General features: G+C 44.0%; 1 protein-coding gene across 2 annotated transcripts in view; it reads right to left on the minus strand.

Annotated features, from left to right (window-relative positions):
- OGFOD3 (2-oxoglutarate and iron dependent oxygenase domain containing 3) overlaps window positions 1–16,491 on the minus strand; it is a 32,673-nt gene extending 16,182 nt beyond the window's left edge. Inside the window, exons 1-7 of one of the 2 annotated variants that reach the window (XM_041459452.1) lie at window positions 16,370–16,491; window positions 15,552–15,835; window positions 9,793–9,868; window positions 9,143–9,185; window positions 5,527–5,591; window positions 4,891–4,947; window positions 404–557 (exon numbers count right to left, since the gene is read on the minus strand). In XM_041459452.1, the coding sequence (XP_041315386.1) occupies window positions 404–557; window positions 4,891–4,947; window positions 5,527–5,591; window positions 9,143–9,185; window positions 9,793–9,868; window positions 15,552–15,835; window positions 16,370–16,452 (762 nt within the window). In that variant the 5' untranslated portion in view covers window positions 16,453–16,491. Of the gene's footprint in view, window positions 1–403; window positions 558–4,890; window positions 4,948–5,526; window positions 5,592–9,067; window positions 9,186–9,792; window positions 9,869–15,551; window positions 15,836–16,369 lie in introns of both variants that reach the window. The other variant, XM_041459451.1, reaches the window with a different exon arrangement.
- Between the last annotated feature and the right edge of the window lie 8 nt (window positions 16,492–16,499).

The following is a 16,499-nucleotide window of genomic DNA, read 5'->3' on the forward strand; positions in this document are numbered from 1 at the left end:
AGCTCAAAAAGCTTCAATTCACATACAGCTGAAATAAAAATATTAAGCCTTTTTGAAGAGCCTTAGATCAATAATAACAGTGACCAACTGATCACAGTGAAACAGCTCCTTCTAGGTCTGGCTGAAAGAGCAATTCAGGTCATTTTAATCAGTGTTTCTGACAAAAGAGATTCCTGAGTAGTCATCCTCAGTTTACTAATTCTAACAAAACTAAATTAGAGAAAATAAAAATGAATGGGATGCAATGGCCTGTGGTTCTAAAACTCACTTATCTCCCATTAGGTTCATCCCCTGAAGCATCAGTTTTCAAACCTGTTTGATGGATTGTTTAAATGTAAAATGATTTCAAGGTGATTTAATAATAATAACAGATGTTTGCATCCCATCTCAGCCCCCTCCTCACCTTGTCCACGTGTGGGTGCCAGTACTCATCGTGTGTTGTCTTGGCTCCTGTGCTGTTCATCCTGGAGAAGAAGGTTGGCTTGGTCAGGTACAAGGCAGAAGAGCTGATACCAAACACCTGAGCAATCCTCTGCTGAATCCTCTGCCTCACATCCCTGCAAAGAACACACAGGGCTCAGTCAGTGTCACCTCCCTCCTGCTGCTCCTGTGCTCTTCATCACTCACTGCTTCTTCCTCAGCTGAGAAACATGGAACACAGACACATCTGACTTTGCCTTGAGGAGAGGAGAGAGAAGGGAGAGAGAATGGAGAGAGAAAAGAGGGAGAAAAGAGGGAGAGGAGAGAGAGAGGAGAAACCTCCCCCAGGGGTTTTGGTTGGGGTTTGTTTCTTTGGGCTCTTTTTTTTTATTGTCAGAATATCAACGAATACAAACTTTGTCTCCTGTGGCCTAGGTTTGAAAATTTCTGTCTGTTTTCCTGAGTAATTCCACACCTATCCCACTTTCTGTAAACTGATGAAAACATTAGGCTTTCACAGAGATATTCTTAATTCAAAGCAGGTAAAAGTAAAGTTGTACCTTCATAAAAGGGTGGCTTCTGAAGAGCCTTCAACTACTTTGAAACCAACTGGTGAAGTCCCTGGCACAATGAAATTCAGGACTCTTGGTCAACATATGCATTGGTATTATTACCAGATTTTTTTTTATTTCATTTTTTAAAATGAAATAAAATTAATTTTTAAAAAAGATGTCTCTCACAATCACACAACTACAGTGCACAAACAAGATAATCTGAGAAAACACATTTCTGAAGTTGTGCATGGAATTATAGTAGTAGGTTTGTATCTTCCATTACATTTCTCCACTCGATAGTACTGAACTTCAGCATAACTTTCAAGGAAGTTTTTCCCAGGTATTTCTCTAGGGAACTTAAATGGTGACTAAAAAGAAGTGACAGAATTAAAACAAGACCTGTGGTGCGTGTCTACAGGTTGTGAAAGTCATCTCTTAAAATCCACAAGTACTAAAAAATACTAAATATTCACTCTGTTCACACCTAGTCCCTCACAAGAAACAGAAATAACACACACAGATTTGATTTTTTAACCTGTCTCACATTACATTTTTAGGGGTCAATTCAAGCTATTTTACATGTGAAATACAAAAAGTATCAAATGAAGTCAGAGGGATTTTCAGGGATACATATATAGGTGCAAGAAGTGAGGTTTGAAGTCCAGAGCTACATAGTGGTGGAGTGTGTAAAAGGAAAGAACCTACAGCTCCCTCTTCTCATGCTGTAGGAGGCTGATTTTGCTGTCTGCTTTTTCCAAGAAGCAGGATGCAGGAAAGGCTCTCAGAAAGCATTAAATGCAATTATTCATGTTGTGAATGGAGAGCTTTGAACAAGCCAGCTGAAGAATTCACAGCCACAAACAGCAGAGCAGCTGATTCCCTGGCCCCTGCACCAGCCAGGAATAAATCCCCTCCCAAGCAGTCAGGCCACAGTCTTGACATAACTAAATTCCTCCAGTTGTCCTGCTCTGCAAGGAGTCCTCCCTGTTCTTTCAGCCTGGTTCATTTTTCACTTTTAAAAGCTTTCTTTTAAGGTTTGCTCTCTGGTGTTTGTAAGGCTCTGTTAAAGCTTCACTCCTCTTGGAGACTGATGTGCAATGGCTTTGGGCACAGTGTGTGTTTTACAAACCAAACAGGATGCAAAGCCCTACTCAATATGCCAAATACAGGTTTGAAAAGTAGAATACTTTTAGAACTTTTTAGCCTAGAAGAACTTTTCTGTACAGTCTGTTTCCTGCTGGCCAAGCCATTTCAACATTTACCAATATCATGACTGCAGGTTTTCATTCCATTCCCTGCCCTGCTGCTCCAAACACAACCTACTGGCAAAATGCTTAAGGACAAAACCATTGTCCTTCATGTGTAAACCAAGTGACAAGAGAAGCCAAATGTCACCTCAGAAGAAAGGAATGAATGAGCCCAAAACTGGGAGAGCCACATTGTCCCCTCAGCCTCTATGACCCAGAAGCAGCAGGAGCCTCCTTTCCCTCACTGCTCCTGCTCTTCACAAGTGTTGGGAGAGTTCTGGTGGATTATGGCTACAAAGAAAATATTTCTTCATGCTAGAGAAGCATTTATTTTCATAAGCACAGCAACTTTTATCTGTTCAGACTGCTGAGGTGTACCCTGGCTCTGAGCAGATGCAATAACAGAGCTCTGCAGGAGTAAGAAATGCCCAGGAACAGCCTCCAGTCAACAGCATCAGCACCAAATTAATGCTCCCCCCACATCCGTCAGCAGCAGTCCTTGTCCATTTGCACTGAGAAATAAAAAAGCCAGACCAGAACTCCCTGAAAGGAGCACACGAGCACCAGATTCTGTAAAAACAGTCACTGTTTTGAGCTAGGGTGATGAGGAAGAAAATAAAAATAAAAAAGCCAGTGAAGTAGCTGGAAGCTTAAGGAAGACACAACTTGAAAGAAAGGAAGTTCACCAGCTTGCAAAGCTGCCAGCTTAATGCAGCAGCAGCAGCACAGAGAGCTGAAAGTGCCACTGAAAAGTTTCTGTGAGACACAGGCTCTGCCAGACCAACACAAAAAAAAAGCAGTTAGGAGCCACTGCAAAATGTGATTCAGCCACGGTGACAGGAACACTCAAAGCTCAATCCACACAACTCCCTGATGATCCCACTTGTCAGCACCGCCCAGGGAGCTGACAAAGCAAAGGCTCCTGCAGCCAGAGAGCTTTAACAGGATTCACACACAGCACACACACAGAAAGCACACTCCCAGCTCCTCCCCTGCTCCTCCTGTCTCTGCCTTTATAAGCTGTCAGGTTTTGGGAGTAAATCTTTCTGCTCAACTCACCCCTTCCACCAAGCATCCTGACTAAAGGTCTCCCTTCTGAATAAACATTTCATTTATTATGTGGAACAAGAGGGATTGCTGTAATGTGCTTGGCAGATGGTGGTTAAAGCATCAGCCTAGAAACCATAATTGAGTCTGAAGCAATGTAATTTTGACAGAGACAGTTTAAAAATCAGCCCCGTGGCTCAGGATGCCTTCTCAGATGCGTTATTGTTGCAATCAGTAACACTTAGACATGATTTACATTCAGTTATTTCTCTCAAGAGTGTATTTTTAAAGTGACCTTGGTAAAGTAATAAAGATAAATGTTCCCAAAAATAGCATAAAATCATTCATTAAGGCCACAAAGTACTACAGCCCATGCTAAAGCACTGCCATTAATAGGAACAGAAGCATTTAATAATATATTTTATATTAGCTTCTTATCCAGTAGATTGAAACATCCCCTGTACTGGCATGAAATTCCATTGGAATATTGACATTCCCTAGCAGTTGTCTCATCTCACAGCATAAATTTATAAAAGTATTGAAAAATTGAATGCTTCCGTTCATGTGAAACAGAAATTATCTGAAGTTTAATAATAATCAAGCAATCATTAATTTTTACAATACTGGGATCAAAAGTAAAAACATTTTAAAGATGTTAATCTATAAAGACGATGACATTGAAAAACAGCTGTTAAATAAAAATAAGCTCAAAGTGATTAATATTTTAGGATTATATTGATTAACTACCATTTTAATAAAACTAATAACCCCATTTGGCTACTTAACATTCCTTCCACCACTAGAGAGAGATCAGATTCCTTCAAACAGGCAAGAAAAAAAAGACCAAAAAAAAAAAAAAGTTAAAATATTCAAATCAGGGACATTTTAAATTATGAGAAACCAACTGAAATGCCTAACCAAAGAATTATTGTGTCTAGTCAATAAAGAATGCTTGTTCCTAAACTCTGGCCACACACCTTCCCAGGCACATGGAACTCGTTAGCTTTGGTGTGTGTGTTAAGTGCATGAGCAGGGCTGCAGGAAAGCTGGGAGCATCAGATGCCAGAGCTGCTCCATTATAGAGTTATTTCATCCTCTGGCTGCTCCTCCAGCCACAACATGAGTCATCTCAAGTCCTTCCACTTCCTGCTTTACCGTTTTTAATGTTTTGCTACACTCTGCCTCAAAAAACCCCAAGTTCCTGATGTAATAATAGCCCAGAATTGTGTCTATCATCTCACACAACCCCCCGGATAAAGTTTGAAAGAGGAGGCAATGAGGATTATCCATCCCAAATCCCCACAGAGCTCAGAAGAGTGGCTCTTCTTGCTGCGAGGGAGGGAAGTGTGTGGTGCTGCCATCACCCTAAAAACATTCACATCATAAAACTGTCCAGACGTGGCTGATGCAGCTCCAAGCAGCTGATGTTTATCAGTCACCAAAAAATCCTTTTACTTTTCTTATTTGAGTCACATTTCTTCTCAGATACTACTATTTTGAGCTGCAAAATCCAGTGTATGAATGCAAAGGGCAATCCCCTCCCAGCCTGCACTCCACAAAAAACTCAAAACCATAAAAATTTCTGGTTTGTGGTTCATTCAGCAGTTATTGAAAAGCTTTACCGGTATAAGGCAAAATCCTCTTCTGTGAAGATGTCTTGAATTTTGTCCCCAAAGTACCTGAAAAATTAAACAACAACCTAAAAGAGGAGTTGCTGAATCATACTGAGCAATAACAACTCCTTATCCCCAATCAAAAAGTGAGAACACAACACACACACCCAAAAAATATCTTACAAATGCTTTGAGCATGATGTCTAAAAGCGATGCTATAAGATCAAATGTTAAAAGATTAAAGGATTGAAATGCTGCAACTGGTAATGGCATTCCTCAGGCATTAAAAAAATCCCCTCCCACATCATGAAATAAGCACATGGATTCAAGTTTTTAATGGTTCAGGCTATTTGATTTCTTCCACTGCTGAATAAACTAAACTATAACTGTGAAAAAATACTATGATTAACCAGTGCAAGAACATAAAAATAGAGATAATGGCAGCTTTCAAAGTGCCCAGTTCAACAAAAGATTCTTTTTCATGCCAGGAAAGCTCTTTAACTGGTCATGGAAAGTGTGGTGGATGCAGCCAAGTTCCATAATTTCTCATCACTAATCCCAGCCCAGGGGATGGAGACACTGGGAAAGGCAGTGGGCAGGGAAGGGATGGATGACAGCAGGCAGGAAGCCACAACCTCATTTTACCTGTACAGATTAACAAAATGCTTCCCCAGGGAAAGAGCTCCAGAGTGCAAGTCCAAAATTGATGCCTGGAAAAGAAAACAAAGAAAGAAAAATGAGCATGAAAATGTTTTAGCATTATTTAACTATGACCTTTAATAACTGTCCCAAGCTGTCTCTCACTTTCCACAGCCTCCCAAGTAAAAGCAGTTTCCAGCCTTTGGGTTCACAATATAACATTTATTTTACAACTAGAAACCTCCCTCAGATTCCTGCACAGATGCAGAGATTATTAAGGTATTATTAAAAAAAAAAAAGCATAGGACTGCTATTTCTGAGAGTCAGATCTAACAGGGAATTGCCAATCTCCCCCCATGGGCTCAGAGGGTAAATCACCCTGCTCCAGGAAGCATAGGACTGCTATTTCTGAGAGTCAGATCTAACAGGGAATTGCCAATCTCTCCCCATGGGCTCAGGGTAAATCACCCTGCTCCAGGTTCCCTTCTTGAAGACATTTCCCTTCCACACACATTTTCCAGTATTTGTGTGCTCAAGTAGCAGCACTAATATTTATCTTGCCCTGCCTTTGTTATTAAAACTTCTCCTTCACCACGAGATCCTGTATACTTCTCATATTTAATACAGACATTAAAAAGTCTGTTTAAAAGTTCAATTAGAATTCCAAGGCTTACTAGGGCTAAACTTTCTTTTCCTCAATTTCCAAGCTGCTATAAAAGAAAACCACATAGTGAAAAGTTTTTTGACAAAGGAAAATTCAATCCATTTCTTCATCCAACTCAATCCAAACTCTTCTGCTGAGCTCCCAACAAGCTGCAGAGATTAGTATTCAGATTTGCCAGAAGAGAGGATTCTAAAGTGTTTCTCTAAATTGAATAAAGTACACTTTTGTATGCCCCTTGCTGTCCACAAAATACATGTATGTTCTGCATTCAGTTCTAAAGTATTTAAAAATAGAACTGTCTAATAGAAGTCTTTTTGTCTTTTACACTGGAAATACCAAAGAGCACCAGTTAATTAACCTGGCATTGAAGTAATGACACCTCTGATGTACAATATCTGGGCACTCATCTTGGAATCTGCCATTGTTTGGACGCACCACAGACCATTCACATCATTCCAACAAAATCCCAGCAGTAACAACACTGGTGACAGGGGAACACACTCATCACAGTCCCTTAGAAAATCTCTGCAGCCTCAATTGCTCTGAGCTCCAGGGCTGAACCAGGGGAACCCCACTAACAGCTCTTGTTACAGAAGATAACAACAACCTTTTTTTTTAACAAGGCTACACAAATAACTTTATTTACTCCTTGAAAAATATATAAAGTAACAAGTTACTGGAGTGGACACAGCATGAGCTTTTCAGATCTGCCCTTCCCACTGCTCTCCAAAAGCTTCAGAGGACTGCTAAGGAAACAATCTCACACTCAGGCAAGAGCAGCTCTTGTCTCAAGCCTTACTCAAGCTTCAGAAGCAAAATACTTTCATCTGTTTGTTTCTGGTTCTGTACAAAAATCTAAGCCACAGCTAAAAGAAGTAAAACTGCTCCTGTATAGCTTCAAAGATATGTTTGTGACCATATTAAAGTAGATTATAAGAAGTAGCACAACACAGCTAAGATTAATTTAATTTAAAAACAAATTGCCTTTCTAACTCTTTCCACATGCTTCTCTTACACATTTCTTCTCACTCCCCAAGCTCCAGATGATTAGTTTGGAAAATGCAAATAATGAAATGAATCAATAAAAGACAAACCCCTAAGAATTGCAGTTATTAATAGCTGAGAAGTCAATAGCTACAACAATAAAGGCTAGAAAAACCAGATAAAGGATGAAGAGAGAACCTGAAAAAGAAACAATATCCTTCATCAGACAGGGGAAAACACCTGAATGCCAAGACAGGGACTTTCTTACACATGAGCACAGAGCTCTTTGCTTAACAGCTACCTGGGAAAGAAATAAGAACATATCTATTTTGGCCTCAGTCATTTCAGAATATTTAACATTTTCAGCATCCTTTCTGACACTGTGAATAAAATCTTGATTACCTCAAGCCTTGCTCTCTGATCAAGGGCCAGCCTGCAGTTCAGGACAGTGTTCCCAGGCTGAAATGCCTACAAAGTTTGTCTAAAGATGGCAAACACACACTCACACTCCTGTTTCTGAAAGACTGTTTGACAGAACTACTCCGTATCCTGGTTTACAGAACTCTCTACAGAAGTGAAATAGAACTTTCTGAAAAAAATGAAAAGCACAAACATGTTCTTCTGGACTTTCAATACTATTAGTCCTATATTCTCCACCCTCTTACTGCTAAAAGAATTCAAAAAGAATATTCAAGCACCCAGCACTTCTCAGCTTGTGTATTGGCTCAGAGCTCACACCTCTCCACAGACATCAGATTTTTAACAGATTTAATTGATTGCAGCGAGAGAGAAGTAGCTTCCTCTCCCTCTCATTTACCTCACCTTAAAAAAAATAAAATAAAAAGGAGGTAAAATGAAGTTTCCAAAATAACAGAGATGATGCATTTGTATTGTCTGTCACTCTGGCTTGCTGTCCATCTAAACCAGCTCAGCACCCCTGCCCAGCTCTGGGCTTTGGGCAGCAAGTTCAGCTCCCCTCAAATCTCTTCCCAGCCCTTTGTGCCTCAGTTTCCCCAGTTCCTGACCCCCAGCTGGACAACAGCTCTCTGTGGATCTCCAGATCCAAGCCCTGTGTGCTCCCCCCTGCCATTCTAATCCTTCTTTGTGGGAGTGTGATGAAGGATCCCACGTGGGTCCCAAAAGCAGAGGACAGCAAAGCCAGGTGACAACCCCAGGAGCCACACTGGGGGTCCCAAAGGGCAGAGCAACCCAGGGAAAGGGGCAAATCATGAAACCACAGAACTGAAGAAAAGTCCAGGGACTCTAACAGAACTGAACACAAAATGTTAAATCTTTTAAACACTTTGAGATGGGCAGCACTGCTTAAATTTCTTGGTTTATATTTTTTGCAGATCTTTCTCAGCAATCACAAGGACAATAAAGTGATGGTTTTTTCCACTGAAACCCTTCTTTTTTTGCTAATATATGCCTTAATTCAGCAGAGGCCTAAAGGAGTGGCTGTGTTTACAAATAATCAAGAAAGAGCTCCTGTTCACACACAAAAACATTCTGAGAACAAAGATGGGGGAAAGAAATTAAAACGAATGTGCTCATTAAAGAGAAGTGGGATTCTTTCAGTTTAAAGAATATTATTCCAAGGGCTGCTTAAGACATTACATGCTTTTTTTTGTCTCTACAAAACCAATCTTTACATGATTCTGTGAATCACTGTAATTTACTTTCAGAAGATAAACTTTTGCACTTCTGCTTTAGCAACTCTTTCCAGACCAAGACAAAATCAGTTCAAGAGAGGTGCTAGAAATAATTAAATACAAGGAAATGTATTCTGTACTGCAGAATCAGGAGTTACAATGCTAGCAGAAGTATTAATGAGAAATAACTTTCCAAATCAATTCTTTTCCAAGTCTGAACAGACGGAAAAAATCTCCATCTCCTCACCTCAGCCCCAAAAAATGCATTTATAATCTTGCCTTGGCAGTAAAAGAATGTAGAAAATAACAGGACACTGCTCACCCCTCCATCAGATCCTCCCAAGGACAGTCCCCTCTCTGCTATTCTGCAGGCAAAACAATAATCTCAGATGAGAACTGGAGTTTGATTACTTTGTCTTTAATGTCCTTATTTACAACACGTAACTCCCCGCAGAGTGGGATTTGATGCTTCAGGTATAATTCAAATGAGTTTTAACAGCAGCTCCCATTTCTTGGAAACTGAGCCTTCCAGCCTGTCATGAAAACGAAGTATTTGTGTTGCAGAACATTTCTGAGCTTGCAGCTCCCTTCCACAAATCCCAAAAATACCCTCAAACCAATCCCTTCACAGAGGACTGCTGCTGTGATTACCCAGACAGAGACACAGCTGCAAGAAGGCTCACATTGTTTTGTTCTGCTTTTAAAGGCCAAATGGAGGCCAAGTGAAAATCCTTTCAAACTTATTTAATTCATTTTGCTTTCTTTCTGTGAAGTGCTCATGCCCCTCAGAGCCAGGCAGATTCTGTGTGAAAGAACTGCCCCCACTACAGTAAAAATGGAAAATGGCTTTAGTAACAAAAATTTCATGTTTTGATCAGGCTAACCCATCCTGCTCATCCATCCTACCCCTCAGATTGGCACAATGTCATTAAAATCAGTGCTTTTAAAAGTTGGAGCTAAAAGAAGAATTACCTACGAATTCTTTCAGCTTCTTCCCTTGTGATTACAGCATCTGTCACACCTCTTCCACACTTCCTAGGAGTGCAACCTGCAACACAAAGAGGAGGAAAAGAACCCATTGAAACCACTTCAGCCACCTGAAGGGCAGGTTTGTAAATGAGACTTTGCACAAAAGCCTCTCTTGAAGTCACTCTTGAAGCACACAGCTTGGATATATAAGATTTAAAAAATCTCCTAAAATTCACTGCTAAGAAATCTAACATTAAATTTTAAAAGCTCCTGGGAATAACAAGTCAGCAGCAGGAGCTCCAGGTGAAGAATATATGAAAGTTCTTATAAGTCTGGTTGACAACAATCTTCAGGCAAGAAGAAGAAATAAAATCAGTTCTGAGCCACCAGAGACCTTGGGATGTTACATTTGGCACTTTTCTGAGAAAGATCCATTTACAGATGTAAAGCCCCAGGAGAGAGGGGCTGAGTGTGGTTACTGACACTGCCAACACACTCAGTGCTGCTCCTGGAGTGTCACTTCAAGAGTTATTTATTCATCAGAACACAAAATTCCTGGAAAGAAATCCATCAATTCACCCATGGAGGACAAAAGCATCAGTGTGCTCTCATCAAAAGGCAACTCATAACAATGAGCAGGCTGATGGGAGAAGTTTTGCCAGGAATTTTGCAGGAATTTCCATTTCCTATTACTGGATATACACCAGCTATGTCTCAGGTGGGCTGCAAGGGAAAGCTGATTTTCAAGTAGAGAAGAGTAAACTCAAAGGAGAAATTCAATACTCCAGGGCAAACCTGACTACTGAGAGCTTCCTTTCTACAACATTCAGCAAAGATTTCTGAATTCAGACAAGATCTGTTCCTTTTCCAGCTGCAAATATCCAGGCTTGGCAAAACCACAGGGTTACCTCAGACAATTGTTACATGCCTGGGGTCTCTGACAGAGAACTGGAAACAGGAGGTGCTCTGAAAGCAACAGCACAAGCTTTCCCAAATGGAGAAAAAACTGCAACAAACAGAAGAATGTAGTCCAGCATAAAGTCAGTCAGGTACCAACAGTGCAGCACAAACACTGGGTGAATGCTCAGGAAAAATCAGAACAGTCTGTTTGAAAATTATTTCAGCACTAAGAAAAGTGTCCTCTCTGTCTCAGAGACCATGGCAAGGAAGAGTCAAAGCCATACCTGCAGAATCTCAGGAGAAATTCAGATTAGTAATGCAAGTACCTGGTAGCTTCCACAAATTTGTGCCCAGCAGACACAAAACCATCTCTTTATCTCAGTTATTACCCTTTATTTCAGTTCCTCTCGAGGTACTCAGAATAAAGTGATTTTCAAAGTTGTATTTCCTCAGCTACCACTAACTCAAGATGAACTTGGTTCACTGAGTTTCTCTAGAAAAAATATTGCTTTTTTTGAGAAGTATGGCATAAGGTAACCTGGTATACCATTTTGCTCTTAATTTTCATTAAAATTTATATTCTGAAAGAATTAATGGGTGCAACTCCCCTTTTGCAAAAGAGAGCTTCCAGCTCAGCCTGTAGTAGCAGAATTGTCTGTGCTTGCTGAGATATTAATTGTTCTTGCTTGGTTTTTTTAATATTGTTATGGTGTCCAGAGAAATTGTAAAAAGTGGGTGCTATATAGCAAAATTTTGTACTTGTAAAAAAAGGGGAGGAAAAAATGGTATGATTTGAAAACCTTTATCTGATCTGGTCCTTTATCTGATAAGGCACCATCAGCTCTGGCTACCAGGTAAATCAAGGTAAAGGAGGAACATACCAAAATATGTAAAACACAAGTAAAATATGTAAATATGTAAAACAAGTAAATATGTAGAACACTGCCACTGGCCCCTGCTCCCATTCAGCACAAAAACCAGAATGTAACACAAGGGACCAAGTGCCCAAACTGCAGCTGTGTTCCTGCTTAGTGGTATTTAACCAAGAACCACTCTGTGCTGAGCCAGAGAGGATTCACAGGAGGAAAAAAGCTCTGGTAAGATTTTCCCCTGAGGCACAGGATGATAGAACAGTTTGGTTGGAAGAGACTTTGGAAGTCATCTCATTCCTCCTGCCCTGGGCAGGAACAATCCCTCTCCAAGGCAGGGATTCACAGCTGCCATCCCCACAGCAGGCTGGGTTAGACCTTTCCACATCCCTGGCCTTGTCTCTGGAAAAGCACCTTAAATCTGGCTCCTGGGCAGTGCCTTTAACTCTGTCCCCCCGGCAGTGCCCAGGGATGCTTTGTGCACTGACACAAAATGTCAACACACAGCAGAAATAAGATTTCACCACACACAGTGGCCACAGCAGGTTTAAGCAGTTAGCCGTGTCTCATAAGAGCAGAAATGGTCAAGATCTGCCCCCAGAGTTTAGAGTGCAGGTGAGACTGTGCTCATAACACCCATCTTCTGCAAATAGAATAAGTTAAGTGCTTGGCCTCTGAAAAAATAGCAAATTTTATTTGGTATGAAGTATATTTACAGGCAGGCAGTGCTAAGGGAATAAATCCTGCTCTGACACCAGCTACCAAATCACTTGAAGCAAACTGGAAGCTCAGCTGCACCAAGTTCAGCTGGAAGCAGGGACAGGTGCATAAATAAAAAGCTCATTTTAGCTGTGGAAACTTCACAGCTGAGCATCAGACACTGAGTGGTGACAGGAATGTGCCTCCTCCTGACACAGAGCCTGCAGCTGAGGGTGCCAAACCAGGCTAAAGACTGAGAATGAAGAGCTATTGAGTGACAGAAACCTATTTCCAAGTGCCTAAAGCTGCTGAGCTGATCCATAATCCACATTTTCTGCCTAGCTCTGCTGTGGGGAATGGGACACACAAAAACTCCTCCACAGCTCATCACCACCCTCTCGTGGGAAAATTATCACAGCTCAGCTTTAATTAACCAGTTAAGAGTTGGATCCTCAAAAGCATGGTCACAACACAGATAAAATAAAATAATTTTTAAAAAAAACCAAAAACAAAAACCTAAATAAATCACAGAACTTAAGCAGCAAGACCAAACACCTAATTAGAAAGGTGAGTCAATTATCCCCATACAAAGCCAAGAGGTGAGACCTCACCGTGCAGTCAGCACTTGCTGCTGCTCCCCAGACACCCCAAAATTAAAGAACACCTTCATTCCTGTTCCTGGAGAGATGTGCTTCAAGTTCCTGCCTTCCTTACAGTGAAAAGAATAGGATGAAAAAAGAATAGAAAGAAAACAATGAAAAGCATAACTGGTGGGATGGCCCAGACCACAAGCTCAAAAAATTGTTCTTGCTCACCCAAGAATCAAGAGAGTATGGAAACAAACCAGAAACAGACTTAGCAGAAGGTTTAATTCATAGAGCCCTTGCAAAGCAGTTTCAGAATGGAAACAAACCTCTCAGAGTCAATTTCTGGGCTGGCCCGAGGGCCACGAACATTTGGGGCTTTAGGCAAAAGACAGTGACCAGGAGTTTGCTGCAAACACGGCAGTTCTGCAGCCCAAGTTTGGTGCCCAGGCAGCGGCCAAGCTGGTCCTGCCCTGCGAGCGCGGCCAGCGCTGCGGCCAGCCCTGCCCGGTACCTGCAAAGCGCCTGTGGCTCTCGTAGTCCTCCGAGCAGGGCACCTCCACGAACCGCTGCTGCAGGGTGTCACTGCGATGTGCCAGCACCTCGGTGAGCCCATCCGAGGGGATTCCACCCTCGGGAACCCCCTCTGCGGGGATTCCACCCTCAGGGATCTCATCCTGGCCGCGGAGGCGGCTCCAGACCACGAGGCCGCCGCCGGCCGCGGCGGAGAGGAGGAGGAGGATCGCTGCTTTCAGCCACTTTCCTCGGGGATCCTGCTGGAATCTGCCCTTCCTGGAGCTGCCGAGAGAGCACAGAACGGGCCCCGTGAGCGGGGAGGGACGGCCCTGGCCGATACCGGAGAGCCCCGGGCCCGCGGGACGCATAACTGGTGGGATGGCCCAGACCACCAGCCTCAAACAAGCTCAAAAAATTGTTCTTGCAAACCTGGGAAGGGAAAAGTAAAGTTTTGTTGGTTTGGGGGGTTATTTTAGTAAGCAAACACTGCAGTAGCAGAATCCAGAGACTTTGAGCACCAGTTCAGTTATAACCAAATCAGCAGCTGCAGTTTTCTCTGGCCTTGCACTACACAAATTCACCCAGCAGCAGTTTCCCCTTATAGTAACTATGAAAAGTTAACACAGAACATGTGTTCTCATGTCAAAAATAATTACCTTACCAAGACAGTTTTTTTCTTGGTAGCTTCCTGACATCAGTTGTCTTGGCCTAAAAAACATTTGGGATGAATCCTCAAAAAAAAGATGCTACAGTAGCAGCACTGAGGAAAAACTATGGGACCTCAGATTCCACATAACATTTTCTTTTATGTTAAAAGTCTTTTTGACCAACAGCACCAGGACCAGCCACCTGAAGAACATGGGGCTGCAATTTGTCAAATACTTTATATCACAACAAGCACAGGAAAAAGTTAAAAATTGCAGAATCACAGAAGAGCCTGGGAAAGGACCTCCAAAGATCATCTGGTTCAGCTTTTTGTGGTCCAGAGAGCCTGGATAAGATTATCTAGCACAGTGCTCAGTCACAGCCTGGAAACCCTCAGTCAGAGGGGCTGCACAGCACCCCTGGGCAGGTTGTTCTCTCTGTAAATTTTTTTTATATCAAGATGAAGCCTTGCCCAATGCAACCTGCACCCACTGTGCCTTGTCTTCTCTGTGCAGCTCCTTACAAGGGCAGAGCTTCTGTCCTCTGTAGCTTCCCTTTAAGCACTGGAATACTGCAGTGTGTTCTCCCTGAGCCTTCTCCAGGGAAAGGAGACCCAGCTCCCTGAGGTTTTCCTTATAGGATGGGTTCTCCAGCCCTTTGATCACCTTTGTTCTTCCTCAGCTCACAGCAGTTTTTTCCAGCCTCCAGCTTCGTGTCAGCGTTTTCTCAGCCACATCATGAGGCAGATGCAATCACCAATTTAGCTAAAAACTAACTCAGAAGTTGGTTTTTTTAAATTCAACAGCTTATCAGTCAACGCACAGCCAGACATACTGACAAAAACCAAGGGCAGAGCTGCTCTCTGGCAGCTGTACCAACTAAAAATGTTCACCACAACACACTTTGCAAATCTGAAAGAGAACATCAGCACTGCTCATTCATGGAAGCTGCAAGTCAGACTCTCACTGCTCTTTGTCAGAGAAGATTAAAATCTTCCAAGTCTCTTGAAGAACTAACCTCAACACTTCAAAGAAATAAGTGCCAGGGGGAACAGATAAACATTTGACAGAAAACAGGTTCAGCAGAAAGACACAAAGACAGAGAAGTGCTTTGCAGGCATACCCCCAAAGCCAATGGCAGACACAGATCTCAGAATATGTGTCAAAAGTTGGCACTTGTGCAGTCACCAGACGCTGGTGGCACAGTCAGTGTCCTGCATCAGTGCCACTCCATACCCTGTATGGTCCTGAGCAGCAGCAAACTCACCCAAGAATCAAGAGAGTATGGAAACAAACCAGAAACAGACTTAGCAGAAGGTTTATTTCATAGAGCCCCTGCAAAGCAGTTTCAGAAGGGAAACAAACCTCTCAGAGTCAATTTCTGGGCTGGCCCGAGGACCACGAACATTTGGGGCTTTAGGCAAAAGACAGTGACCAGGAGTTTGCTGCAAACACGGCAGTTCTGCAGCCCAAGTTTGGTGCCCAGGCAGCGGCCAAGCTGGTCCTGCCCTGCGAGCGCGGCCAGCGCTGCGGCCAGCCCTGCCCGGTACCTGCAAAGCGCCTGTGGCTCTCGTAGTCCTCCGAGCAGGGCACCTCCACGAACCGCTGCTGCAGGGTGTCACTGCGATGTGCCAGCACCTCGGTGAGCCCATCCGAGGGGATTCCACCCTCGGGAACCCCCTCTGCCGGGATTCCACCCTCAGGGATCTCATCCTGGCCGCGGAGGCGGCTCCAGACCACGAGGCCGCCGCCGGCCGCGGCGGAGAGGAGGAGGAGGATCGCTGCTTTCAGCCACTTTCCTCGGGGATCCTGCTGGAATCTGCCCTTCCTGGAGCTGCCGAGAGAGCACAGAACGGGCCCCGTGAGCGGGGAGGGACGGCCCTGGCCGATACCGGAGAGCCCCGGGCCCGCGGGACCCCGGTTCGGAGCAGAACACACGCGTTACAAACACACGGATCCCTCCCGGGCCCTCACCCCGCAGAATGCCCGGGTTGGAGCACACCACACGCGTTACAAACACACGGATCCCTCCCGGGCCCTCACCCGCAGAATGCCCGGTTCGGAGCAGAACACACGCGTTACAAACACACGGATCCCGCCCGGGCCTCACCCGCGGGATGCCCGGTTCGGAGCAGAACACACGCGTTACAAACACACGGATCCCGCCCGGGCCCTCACCCGCGGGATGCCCGGGTTGGAGCACACCACACGCGTTACAAACACACGGATCCCTCCCGCTCCCGGGCCCGGCGCTGCGCGATCGCCTCCCCACCAGGGCACCCCCGGGAGCCGCAGTGCCGCCGGGCCTGGGCGCCACCGCCCCCGGGACAGCGAGCAGGAGGTGACGGCCAGGGCCCCGCGCTGGTACCTGCTGTGCCGGCGGGCTCCGCGGCCCGGCCCCGGCCCGGCGCTCTCGGGGCCGCGGGGCAGCGCCCTCCGCTGCGGAGCCATCGCGCCTCCTCCGCCTCGAGCGATGCGCTCGGCGCGCCTCGCCCTGG

Source organism: Pyrgilauda ruficollis, unplaced genomic scaffold, assembly GCF_017590135.1.
Source record: "Pyrgilauda ruficollis isolate IOZ18807 unplaced genomic scaffold, ASM1759013v1 scaffold136, whole genome shotgun sequence".
Lineage (NCBI taxonomy): Eukaryota > Metazoa > Chordata > Aves > Passeriformes > Passeridae > Pyrgilauda > Pyrgilauda ruficollis.